Genomic DNA, 13189 nt, shown 5'->3' on the forward strand with positions numbered 1-13189 from the left:
ATTTCCTTGTCTCTGGGCTTCAGTTTCACTATTCATTAAGTGAACAGGTTAGATTAGACAAGTTCAAGGGTATCTTCCAGTGCTGTTATTCTAGGACCATGAAACAGTTTCCAGGCAGCAGAGGAAAGAGAGCTTGGCATCTCTGTTGGTATTCTGCACTCACTCCTCATCTGAAGTCACTCAGCAGCTCTCTCTGTGGCTGACCAAAGGCCAGCCTTGAGCAACAGCTGAATCTCCATCCCTGGGGCCTCCTTTTACCCAGCCTTCCTGGCAGGATGAAAGCTTTCCTGCAATTCTTATGAAGGCAGCCCACGTGAATTGCAGGAGTAGCCTCTGAGTGATCTCTCTGCTCCACGGCAGCACATGGCCTGATGCTATCTGCAGAGGAAGTGGTGGAATGTGGAAGTTTACTTGATGTCAGCGCATATGCATCCTCCTGTCCTGAACCTGGAGCCCAGCCATCCGCTCCTGCGCCATGCGGCTCCTGGCCCTCCCCTTCTCGAGAGCCTCAGGCTGCTTGGGAGTCCCCTGCTCCATGTTTCCCAAGAGGATGGGCATCTGAGTAGGACTGAAAGAATTGGTCAAAACAACAACAACAAAATTGATTATTGCTTGCATCCTATGCAGTAGGTTCGGTATTGTGATGTCACATTCCATGTCTCAAGGCTCAGACTGACCAAGATTCATTGGGAAAGAATGGCTCTGGTCTGAATGTTTGCTTCCCTTCCACCCAAAATTCATATGTAGAAATCCTCAGCCCTAAAGATGATGGTAATAGGAGATGTGGCCTACGGGAGGTAAGTCGTAAGGCTGGAGGCCTTGAGAATGGGATTAATGTTTTACAAAAGAGGCCCCATGGAGCTCCCCACAGAGCTTCTTCCATGTATGCATACAACTGGAAGACTGCAGCCCAGAAAAAGACCTCACCTGAACTTGATCTCAGCCTCCAGCCTCCAGAATTGTGACAAATAAATGCCACCCCATCTGTGGAATTTTGTTAGTTGAAGGCAGGACTTACCCCAGGCAATCCCCTAATACAAAGTCTCCTAACCCGTGCACAAACAGATGGAAGACCATCAAGCCTGCCTCACACACAGGAGAAAACGTGCCATGCTCGAGGCAGTGAGGAAGTGAAAAATGTTGGTGGGAAGAGGGCAAGGGGTTTGAAAGTGCGTATTGCAGACTTTTGAAGTTTCTCAGCACCTGTGCGGGGAGAAGAAAGGAGACAGTAAAGGGGGTAGTGGCGGGGAAAAGGCAGATTCCTTAGATCCTGCCCATGGCAGGGCTTTGAAAGTAACACTGGGAGCTCCAGGGTCCAACAGAGTTGACATAGGTCAGTCTGGGTTTGCCTTCCAGAAACTGGCTCCCAGATTCAGGTGAGCTGGAGCTACACTGCTATGCATCTTTTAGGTGGTCTTTTGGGGCTTTGACACTGGCCTCAGACCCCAGATCTTCCCTGGCCCTTCCTTGGACTCGAGGGTCTGAGGTCCTGGAGAAACTCTTGTGTTCTCCTTATGTGGAAGGTGACACCAGAGCAAGTAGGGGCAGCTTCGGCAAGCCAGATGTCCTCGATTGTGAAGAGGTATTGAGACACTGGCTTCCGAAGCTGGACCGGCCGCTCTGTGATCATGTGGTTCTGGCAAAAGGCATGGAGAGGCATGATCTGACCAGGAGGCGCTTGGGATTCAAACGTGGGCCAGCAAATTTCTATAATGTGGACCCCCAAACAAACAGGCTTCAGGGCTTCCTCTCTGCACCTGCAGACAAATGTTCCCTTTGGAACTATGAAGCTGGCTACTTTCACACTCAAGTCTGTATTAGCATCCAAAGGGTCCATGTCAGGAACCCACGGGAGAACATGGCACACATGCCTCGCAGAACTACAGACACTCATCAGGGGACATTAAGTATTCAGGAAGTGTTTCTACGTTTGCTACTCTGTAATTGAAAAACAAATCCTAGGAAATCAAATATTTAACTGCTTTACTTAATAATGTTCCAAATCAGTCTCCCTGCCCTCAATGGGCTGGAGAGCTCCACGCGTCATCCTTGTCCTCCATCCGTCTGGTCCTCAGGATGCTGGAGGTGGGAGGAGCAGGGCCTGGGTAGTAGGACTAGGAAACAGCTCCTGTCCAGGCCTTTCACTCTGTGAGGGATATGATGACCAGAGTGAGGAAAATACAGAAAAGAAGAAGAAAAGGGAGAAAATGAAGGGAGAAAAATAAATAATGAGGAGACACAGAAGGGGAAGGCTAAACTCTCACTGTGAATAACTGGAGATTCCAAACCACTAATTCAGCCATGTGTCTTCCAGAATTCAAGCATATTTATGGGAGTAATGGATGAAATATGTAATATGAGTACAGGTAACACCCCCTGGGAAATTGGGCTAGGGGCTTCCAGAGCTGAAAGCACATTTGAGAATATTTACTTAGGTTTGTTTTTATCTCATCTTTATTCAGTTTCTTCCTGTGTATGTTTTGTGATATACATGATAGATTAATATAGTAGTATGTGTATATCATTTATAAATAAATAAACATACTTATGTTGAGAAGGATGGACTTCCCTGGCTGCTCAGATGGTAAAGAATTAGTCTGCAATGTAGGAGACGTGGGTTTGACCCCTGGGTTGGGAAGATCCCCTGGAGAAAGGAATGCCAATCCACTCCAGCATTCTTGCCTGGAGAATTCCATGGCCAGAGGAGCTTGGCAGGCTACAGTCTATGGGTTTGCAAAAATAGGACACGACTGAGTGACTAACACTTATACTTTTTTTCATATTGAGGAAGGTATGCTCAAATATTTTCTATTGATGGGGTACATGATCAAAAAAGCTTAGAGACCCCTCAACTAGAACGATGACAAAAACCATTAAAGACTCCACCATGCTTCCTAGGAAGGCCTGGGGCTTCACTAGGGGCCTCTGCCAGGTTGGCTTAATATAGAAGGAAAAGTCAACTCTGAGCTGGGAAAGCCCTAGCTTTTCTCTAGTGCCTTGGGATTGTTAAAAGGATAAAATCATATGCATTTTGGTGAAACAGGAAAAATATTATTATCTGACTGTTACTATCTAAACTCACAACCAGTGTCTAAAAAAAGTTGTATCATTGTGGGCCTGCCCTATGCAATCGCAGCCCCTGAAATGCAAGCGGAATTGGAACACAGCCCATGTCCTGTGCATCATGTGCCTGGAGAGGGGTGTCTCTTCCCCCAGGAAGGGGAGTCATTTGCTCTCATAAAGGTGTTACACGGATTACCAACAGCGCTGCTGCTTCTTTTTTTCCCTTTATTTGAATATAATTTTCTAATGGCTTTTGCTTTCATAAATACAGTTTATTGCTTGGTTTGTCTTTGCCTAACACGAATTTTGAGTTTCCAGCCCTGGAGAGTGTGCCTCATGGGGCAGGGGGGTGGCAGAATGGGGTCCTGGCTTCAGCAGGTGCAGCCCTTCAAAACACAGTTCCCCTCCCCCAAGGCAGAGAACTCAAAAGCTGAATATTATTTTTGGCCCCTGTGTCTCAGAGACACCCCAGTCGGGCATCTGACCAAGCAAGTTGTTCCACAACGGAAACACAGCTAACACTTCAGTCCAGCCTCTGTCGGGGGCAGCCTGTTGCCTGTGGCCTACGTCAGTCTCCACTGGACACAGCCAGCCAGTTGCGGAAGGTGCTGTCTCACTCAGCTGAAACCACCGCGGAATAATGCAATCCTTTCGAATACAGCCCCAGGGGCTCATAGCTGTCCACACAAGTCCCTGCTTACTCTTATCCTCCTGCAAACTCCACTGATCTATTTATCGGGAAATGTGACGTTTTTCCCTCCAAATGTCATCTCCCTCTTAGGGAGTGATGTTGCTTCCTGGCTATTGGTTAGCAGCAAGAAAGGCAGCCGCGCTGGGTCTCTGCAGGCAGTCTTTGTGGTTCCTGGGATCCTCAAGCGTCAGTCTTGGGTTCCTTCATCGATCTGACAAACTCCTTGACCTCCTCTTCCAAGGCCTTGTTCCTCTTCTCCACATCCTCCCGGGAGCGTTCCACGTTGCGGAGGCTGATTTCCAAGGCAGCTGACTTCTTCTTCTCATTCTCCAGTTCTTCATTGAGCCTCACCACCTTAGCCCACACGTCATAATTTTCCTTCTCGAGGCTACGAAGAAGGGAAGAAAAGAATGGAATGACAAGGCGTGACCTCTAGACTCTCCCTCCGGCCTTGCCCACCGCCACCCTGTCCATTTCACCTTCCACATCACAAGACCCGTCTCCAGCCTGTGGCTCCTGGTTGTGTCCCACCCCGGACAGGAGGACTTGCCAGTAAAGCTGAACTCCCAGAGCGTGTTCCTGCTCCTCTTTCATCATTTATCACCCATCCTGTGACATCTCGTGTTGTTTTTCATGTCATTTTGTGTTTTGTATCTTCCACCACACTATGAAGTCTTTGAATGAAGATACCACCTCTAATATTTACAGCCCACTAGCGCCTTACATCTGTCCTGCTCTGTGGAAGTGTTGATTGACAGCTGAATCTCACCCGGATTCTGTGTGTATGGATCCCCAGCCCCTGTGTACACATGCGTGCCTTCTCATCCTGCTCCACGCAGACCATGGACCAGAGCCTTCTCTCAGGAAGGCTCCTGGAGACCAAGATTTGGAGAAGTCGGGGAGCTGCCCTTTGGGAGCAATGGTCCTGCCAGCCCCACCCGCACTTCTGAATCCCACTCAAAGTGCAGGATCTGCTGGATTCCTGAATCCCCAGGATTTTCACTGTTACTGGCCAAAATCTTAGTCTCATCCCAGGTGCCTGTCTGTCCTCCTTCATGCTATGCTGAATTCACCCTTGAAAATGAGCGTACATATGACATTTTAAAACCACAGCAGGGAATTTCAGGCCTGTGAGGAGAATGTGATTAGAAAAGTCGCTTCAGAGTTTCATTCTGTGAGATACTGCCTCCATGCTACCCAACAGCAGAGACATTCTTAAATGGAGACTTGAGTTCCTGTTTGAGCCCATGCCTGGGCTCCCCTGGTTGGCTCAGAGGGTAAGGAATCTGCCTGCAATGCAGGAGACCCATCTCCAGCCTGTGCAGGAGATCCTGGTTCAATCCCTGGGTCGGGAAGATCTCCTAAAGAAGGGAATTGCAACCTACTCCAGTATTCTTGCCTGGTGAATTCCATGGACAAAGGAGCCTGGCGGGCTACTGTCCATGGGGTCGCAAAGAGTTAAACACAACTGAGCAACTAACACTTTCACTGGCTTTTAACTTCAAGGGCCTGGTTGATGCTGCATGTAATGGCCTCTCATCAGAACATTGCCTACCTGTGCCCATTTCTTCTTCAAGCCAAATTAGACATTCCTCTGGAATCCACATTGCAGGAAGATTCTTTCCCATCTTCCCTAGTGGCTCAGACAGTAAAGAATCTACCTGCAACGTGGGATACCCAGGTTTGATCCCTGACTTGGGAAGATACTTGGCAGGAGGAAATGGCAACCCACTCCAGTATTCTTGTCTAGGAAACCCCATGAACAGAGGAGTCTGCTGGGTTACAGTCCATGGGGTTGCAAAGAGTCAGACATGACCGACTAACACTTTTACTTTCTGGAATCCTACTCATCACAAATCTAGTTTTCTTCTCAGAGTTCTCCGCATCCCTCTTGTTTAGAGGGCAACCTCACGAGACACTACTAGATCTTGACCACTGATTCCAGTGGTGGGGAGACAGAATCTGAGTGAGCTCGGGAGGGTGGCTGACCCGGGTTCAAATCTCAGCCCCATCAATGATTAGCTATGTAACCTTTAGGAACCTTTTTATACTTCCCAAACTCAAATTTCTTCTGTAAAATGAGGGTATTACCTATTTCACCTGATTACTGAAGAGATTATATGAGAAGGGATGTCTGAAGTGTGAAGATTAGAGTAAGTATTATAGACTGTGAGTCCTCTTTCCTCTCCCTTGGAGGAGTTGGGAGCCCCCACCCCTTACCCAATTTTGGATTCAGAAGACTTTGTTCCCTTCAGGAGGAGTGTCCATCTTAATAAATATTTGCAGAGTTGGTGAATGACATTAATACAAAAAAATTTAAAAATTTCTCTTAATGTTTTAAGGCAAATGCGTGAGACTCTTTGTGATCCCATGGACTGTAGTCCTCTAGGCTCCTGTGTCCATGGAATTTTCCAGGCAAGAATACCGGAGTGGGTTGCCATTTCCTCCTCCAGGAAATCTTTCCAACCCAGGGATCGAATCTGCCTCCCATGTGTCTCCTGCATTGGCAGGCACATTCTTTACCACTATTCCACCTGGGAAGCTCGTATTAAGCATGTTGATGCTTAAACAATCACTTTGTGGAAATAGCTGGTTAAGCTACTTAAGCTACATACTTACTTTTCCATGAATTTAATCTAAAGTTTAATGTTTTCACTAATTTGGTCATCTCCTCAATCCCTTTGCCCTTGTTCTTCATTAGGCCAGATTACTTACTATAGAAACTATTGTCTATAATTGAAGTTTCATGATGTCACTCCTTTGGCAGAAAAAAATCCCTATTTGCTTTTAATATGGAAACCAAGTGGCTGCCCAAGCCCCTCTGGGATTGACCTACTTTTCAATCTGTTCCTCATACATTTGCTTCTGTGTTTCTATTTCCTTTCGCAGCTCCTGGACCATCTTCTGCAAAGATTCAAGTTCCTCTTCTCCAGAGATTTTTCTCCCAGGCCCAGTTTCAGAGTTTAGGCTGGCAAGAGCATCTCTCTTGGAGTCACAGGCCTGGGGTGAGAGTGTACTGGCTTCATCCCCAGGGGACCCGGGCTGGGTGGGGACATTATCATAGGTGGAAGTCCGCTGGGAGTCAAAAAACTGCGGCACACCTTGAGACATCGTTCTCCTGTGTCCATCCCCAGCCTTCGCCTCCAAAGAAGATGACCAGAATTCATTTTTAAAGATCTCTGCTTTGCAGCTGTTGGCACCTTGCAAAGCGGAGGTCAAGAAGCATTTCCGGTTTGGGAGTGTCTGAGTCCTTTTTCGTGATTGCAGCTTCCAGTCTCCTGGCTTGTCCCTGGATGCTTTGTCTTCTAGACACCCATCGTTTGGCTGTTGTCCAGTAGGGCTGGTTGCATCTGAGTCACTGGCCTAAAAAATAAAAAATGGCCATGGATGTTACATGGGTTTTTGTCACATGTGTCATGTTCTCAGGATAAGGATGAGAAACTTGAAAGAAGGCATCTCCTGGGTGTGCATCTATGAAACTCTAGAAGACCATCTCTTTTATTTCCTTGGTATTTTATTAATTATTATATTTTAGATTAGAGGATAACTACTTAACAATATTGTGATGATCTCTGCCACACATCAACATGAATTGGCCATAGGTATACATATGTCCCTTCCTTCTTGAACCCCTCTTCCATCATCCACCCCATCCCACCCCTCTAGATTGTCACAGAGGACTGACTTTGAGTTCCCTGCATCTTAAATTAGACTCCCAGTGGCAATGTATTTTACATATGGCAATGTATATGTTTCAATGCTATTCTCTCAAATCATCCCCCCCTTCCCCCACTGTGCCCAAAAGTCTGTTCTTTATGACTGTGTCTCTTTTGCTGTCCTGCATATAGGATTGTCAATACTATCTTTCTAGATTCCATATATATGTATTAATATATGATATTTACCTTTATGACTTACTTCACTCTGCATAATAAGCTCTAGGTTCATCCACCTCATTAGAACTGACTCAAATGCATTTCTTTTTATAGCTGAGTAATATTTTATTGTGTATATGTACCACACCTTCTTTACCCATTCATCTGTTGATGGACATCTAGGTTGCTTCCATGTCCTAGCTATTGTAAATAGTACTGCAATGAACATTGGAGTACATGTGTATTTTTCAGTTATGGTTTCCTCAGGATATATGTCCAGTAGTAGGATTGCTGGGCTGTATGGTAGTTTTATTGCTAGTTTATTAAGGAATCTCCAGACTGTTCTTCATGGTGGCTGTATCAATTTGCATTCCCATGAACAGTGTAGGAGGGGTCCCTTTTCTCCGCACTCTCTAGCACTTATTATTACTTTTTGATGATGAACATTCTGACTGGTGTAAGATGATACCTCATTGTAGTTTTGACTGGCATTTCTCTAATAATGAGCAATGTTGAGCATCTTTTCATGAGTTTCTTAGCCATCTATATGTCTTCTTTGGAGAAATGTCTGTTTAGGTAAGAAGACCATCTCTCAATTTGTCATATTAGTTGATTTTCTGCCTGGCACTTTTTTCAGAAGAATATTACATTAATACTTGAAGCAACTCGTGCTCTAGAAGTGAAATGCTGACTAAAATCAATTGCTTGTGGGGAGGAGTCCTAAAATAGGATCTTTTAAAATAATCTTAGAATGGGGAGGCTTTTTCATGACCAAAATCCAGAAGCCATAAAAGAAAAGTTTGATAAATTAAATCTACATGGGTTTCCATGATTTCCCAAATTAAAAGTAAGCCATAGAAATCACTACATGCTAAATCAAAAAAGAATAAACAAACTAACAAAAATATTTGCAATGCATATCACAGACAATAGGCTATTTTCCCTAATACATAAAGTTCATAAAATTTGAGAAGAAGACCAATAATCAATAGAAACATAGGCAAAGAACATAGGCAAAGAACAGATGGTTTATGTAGGAAAATGCAACTGGCCCTTACACATAAGAAAACAATGTTTGGATTCTTTTACAACAGGAAAAATTCAAAATTAAAATTAATGAAATATCAGTTCTTTCCTATCAGATGGGAACCCCCACCCCCTGAAAGCTAACATGCTCTGCTGGGGGAAGTGTAGGGAAATAGATTATTTCATGCATCACTGGTGGAAGTACAAAAGAGGACAACCACTATTTAACAATTTTAGTCAAAATTGCATACTATAAATCTATTTACTCTCTGACTCATCAATCCCACTTTGAGGAATTTATCTCAGAAATATATCTGTCTGAGCATGAAATGAAGCATGGTCAAGATTATTTATGGCATCCTTGTTTGTAGTATAAAGGAATAAAAGTAGCCTGCTCATCTACAGGGGCTGGCTGAGTAGATCATGGTACATGCACAGAATACATTACCACGTGTGTTAGTCACTCAGTCACGTCCGACTCTGTGACCACATGGACTGTGGTCTGCCAGGCTCCTCTGCCCATGGAATTCTCCAGGCAAGAATATTGGAGTGGGTTGCCATGCCCTTCTCTAGGGGATCTTCTTGACCCAGGGATCAAACCTGGGTCTTCTGCATTGCAGGCAGATTCTTTACCATCATACATCTGCCCAAAACACGGTTTATGAAGTTGCTGTCTATGTATTGACATGAAAATGTCTCCAGGGTATGCCATTAAACAGAAAAATTCAAGATACAGAGTAGCATGTGTACGTGCCTGTGTGTGTGTGTGTGTGTGTGTGTGTGTGTGTGTAAAGGGAGAGAATGAGTATGTTATACCTTGTATAAAAAGGGAGGTAAATAACAGTTTACATTCATATTTACTTATATTTTCATAAAGGAACATTGGAAGGACAAAAAAGGAACTGATAAAGTCAGGGAAGAATGAGGTGGGTGGAGAGAGCAGAGGGAGCTGAAGTTCTAAACATATCTCTTTTTCTTTTGTTTTGACGTTTTTGTGTCATGGATATATATGTTCAGATTAAATTAAGAAGAAAGAGAAAAAGACTGAGCCCTAAATGTAAAATCAGAAAATAAGGGCTCAAGCTGTCATTTGAGGCTTCTAACTTATCACCTGCTTCAGCAACCCCACCTGGAATCCGAAGGGCCTGGAACCTGAGATGCAAACTAGATCTAAGTCCCACCCTCCTGCCATTCTATTACCATCACCTTGGGCTAGCTGGTCCACCTCCCTGAGACTCAGCACCTCAGCTATAAGATGTGTAAGATAAATTCTGCCCTACAGAGGAAGGGTGATGACTCCAGATGTGATCTATTTAAGGTCTCCAGCACAGTGCCTCTCCATCACTGTTACAACAAATACAGAAACCTGTCAAATGAGCAACATGGCCACTCTCAAGGATGTCTAGGATGATTTCATTATAGGAAGAAGGAACATTTCTAAATATTAATTTGATTTTAGAGTATTAGTAAGATGCACTGTATCCAGACAGGCATCACCCAAGAAAAATCACAACCACCACCACCTTTTTCTCAATACTTTCCTCATCATCCACAGGATTAACAGTACTGTAGGCAACTGACAGCGCCTGGTCAGCCGGGAATTTTAGATTCATTACTTGGTCACACATCAAGAATCAAGCTGCTATGTAAAGTTCACGTGTTCTTTTAAAAAATGTTTGTTTCTAAAAAGATGTAAAAATAGTTAAGCTCTGTAAATTGTTGGCCTTAGTCTAAATTTCAGAGTCTGCAGAGTGTTTTGACATTGTGAACGTGAGCCACAATCCTTCAGTACAAATGAGGGGGTTGACATTGCTGAGACAGTTTATCAGGGAAAGGGAAATAATACACAAACACATCACATACTCTGAGAAAGAAATCACGTTTCATGGCTTAGCAGGAAACCAGTTCTCTCTGGACTTTCACCCGGAATTTTCAACAACTCTCACTGAAACATTTATCCTGTGGTATACATTAATTTCCCTATCAAACTTCCCTGGACTGCATTTGAAAGGGTTTCCTTTTTAATGTGGGCTTCAGTGAGGACTCCCATTGCTCGGCCATTGGGGGATGGGCACACATGTCACTAATCTCATCTCCAGGATTCCAACAGAAACTAGATTTTGAAAGAGGCCAGGCTTTCAAGATGCATTCAAATGAGTCTATACCAGCTGTGTCCACTGCCACAGCATCTCCCAGGACTCCCCAGATTGCCAGCCCCCCGCAGCTCTTACATGGAATGACCTGGACTGAAGGAAGAGCTGGATGGAAAGAGGAAGGTTTTCGAAACCTTACCATGTTACTTACACTGTCTGTCCTAGAAATTGGAGGGTCCTCAGTGGCATCCCAGCCCACAGAGCTTCGTGCAACTGGAGGTTTCTTGGGGTCATTTTGGGAGGCAGGGGGTGATAAAGGTGCATCCTTGGACTTGGGGAAAAGGACTTCGTGGTCTCTGATCATCATGGTCATCACTCTTTGGATCTGAGGAGTCCCTGAAAGAAAGAAGAAAGAGATTTGTAGTGCAAGACCATGGGCAGGGGCCAGGCAGTCCTCAAGGGTCTCCACCCATGAGATGTCACTAAACTTGACTCTAAAACCACATGGCCCCCAAGGACTTCAGTTGTTCCTCACAGGACCCTTCTTAATTGCTTGAGATACGGGATCCTGGTGAAAAGGATGAGACAGGAGGATATGGGACTGGGGTGAAAAAGGGTTGTTTTCAGCCTATAGTCCTCTGCATCATCTTTGATTAGGAAATAGGGAATATGACAAGAAAGAAAATGAAGACATCTTTCTCTCCTGATGTGGTCCTCAATATGACATCTGATTTCTTATTGCACACATACCAAATGTGTGCCAAGCATACTGTCTCCCCCAAATCATGGCAGACATCAATGACATCCTGACTCTGTGTCAGGACTCTTGTTCACTGAACTAAGACACAGCCGCAGAAGTCTTTTCAGCACAGCTTTACAAGTAGCTTCTTTCTGAGGTGTCTTATAAAATCATATTTGTTCGCACTCTCTGGTTAAGGGTGTTTAAAAATACTAAAAGACTAAGAAACACCAGCTAAATGTTTTTGTGCTAGCCTACTATACTGTGTGATGACTGGTAAATCTCTAACCTCTTTGCTCTGCTATGGCCCAGAAAATAAACTGCCTGCTGATTTCACAGGGTTATTTTACAACTCAGATAAGATAATCGACAGAAAATGCTCAGCAAATTGCAGAGCAATTTGGTAGTGATGTCACTGTTATTACTTCCTCTGCCCCTGCCATCACCACGGGACCAGCGGTACCTCTCATGATCACAGCAGGGTCCTCGACCTTCGACCTGATGAGATTTACACCAATCACAGTAGCCAGATTGTCCACGCTCATTTTGTTAACTCCACAGTTCAGCTGGATTTCATGGAGGAACCTGCGGGCAGCCAGGATATCCCAGAGTGGGAGACAAGAAGATGCCACAAGGAAGTACTTCCAGGTACCAACAAGATCACAGAGGTGTGTCTCAACTCCTTCCTCCTGGTCTCAGGAATGGTACCAGTCTGCTCTGACTACAAGAATTTGGCTTTGTCTCGAAAGATTCAAGATCAAGGAAGACCAGAAACAAGCAGCCCAGCTGCTGAGGGTGGTGTAGGGGCCAAGGGTGGGTAGGAAGTTACACTGTCAGGAAGCAGGGTCCAGTGCAAGGAGCTAAGAGACAAGCTTAAGACCCACTAAAATGGGTGTGGACCATGCCTAGTCTTGACTTTACAGGCTTATCTCCCAGGCTCTCTGTACCTCCCAGCTGAGTCTCCAGAGAAAAAAATGTTATAGTGAGATTTCATAAATGGGAATTCATGTTGCCTCCTTGCTCTCATCCTCAGACTACACCACCGAGCATCTCAAATTTTCAGCAGGTGCTCAAAAACTAACAATGAATTTTCACTATAATTCTACCCAGTTGAGGCATGAAGCTCTCAGACTCATTATTTAAAAAAAGAAAAAGAAAAAACCTGAAAAGATCAACAAAGGAATTTCTAAATGCTATCTCTAAAAAACACTTTTAAATGAATGGGCTGAAGCAATATAAAATTTCCAATATGGAGAAATTCTCAGAGAAGGGTGTGGTGTCCAAATGAGAAAATTTTATGGAATATTAAGGAGTCATATATAACCCTATTTTGCGACATATGAAAATTGTCAAACTATAACATTTAACCAAAAGAAGCAGGCTACAAATATATATATTATGACTATATATACATATTTCTAATTTGGTATAAAAATTGTTTCCATATTATTTATATTGATATACGTGAAGATCTAGCACAGAGACAACATTCAGAGGGAAGCACATTCAAATGTTAATAGTGATTTTTGCTGGGTGAGCAGACTTGGTGTAATTTTTGTTTATATACAGTACTTTGTATTTTGCTGGTTTCCAAACCAAGCATCTATCTCTTTTATAATTTGGAAACTATAAAAAATATTAAAAAAAATAAAGAGAAATTCAGCTATGTCTGGGATGGAGATCCAGGCTCCCAACTCAGCCT

At 44.1% G+C, this 13189-nt stretch overlaps 1 protein-coding gene across 3 annotated transcripts in view; it reads right to left on the bottom strand.

The window, feature by feature from the left end:
* Window positions 1-3271: 3271 nt before the first annotated feature.
* The window catches only part of ARHGAP25 (Rho GTPase activating protein 25), an 89441-nt gene continuing 79523 nt past the window's right edge, over window positions 3272-13189 (bottom strand). For all 3 annotated transcript variants that reach the window (XM_061155151.1, XM_061155150.1, XM_061155149.1), the window contains 4 exons: window positions 11951-12072; window positions 10960-11144; window positions 6591-7117; window positions 3272-4142 (listed from right to left, as the gene is read on the bottom strand). In XM_061155151.1, the coding sequence (XP_061011134.1) occupies window positions 3935-4142; window positions 6591-7117; window positions 10960-11144; window positions 11951-12072 (1042 nt within the window). In that variant the 3' untranslated portion in view covers window positions 3272-3934. The remainder of the gene's footprint in view (window positions 4143-6590; window positions 7118-10959; window positions 11145-11950; window positions 12073-13189) is intronic.

Source organism: Dama dama, chromosome 11, assembly GCF_033118175.1.
Source record: "Dama dama isolate Ldn47 chromosome 11, ASM3311817v1, whole genome shotgun sequence".
NCBI lineage: Eukaryota > Metazoa > Chordata > Mammalia > Artiodactyla > Cervidae > Dama > Dama dama.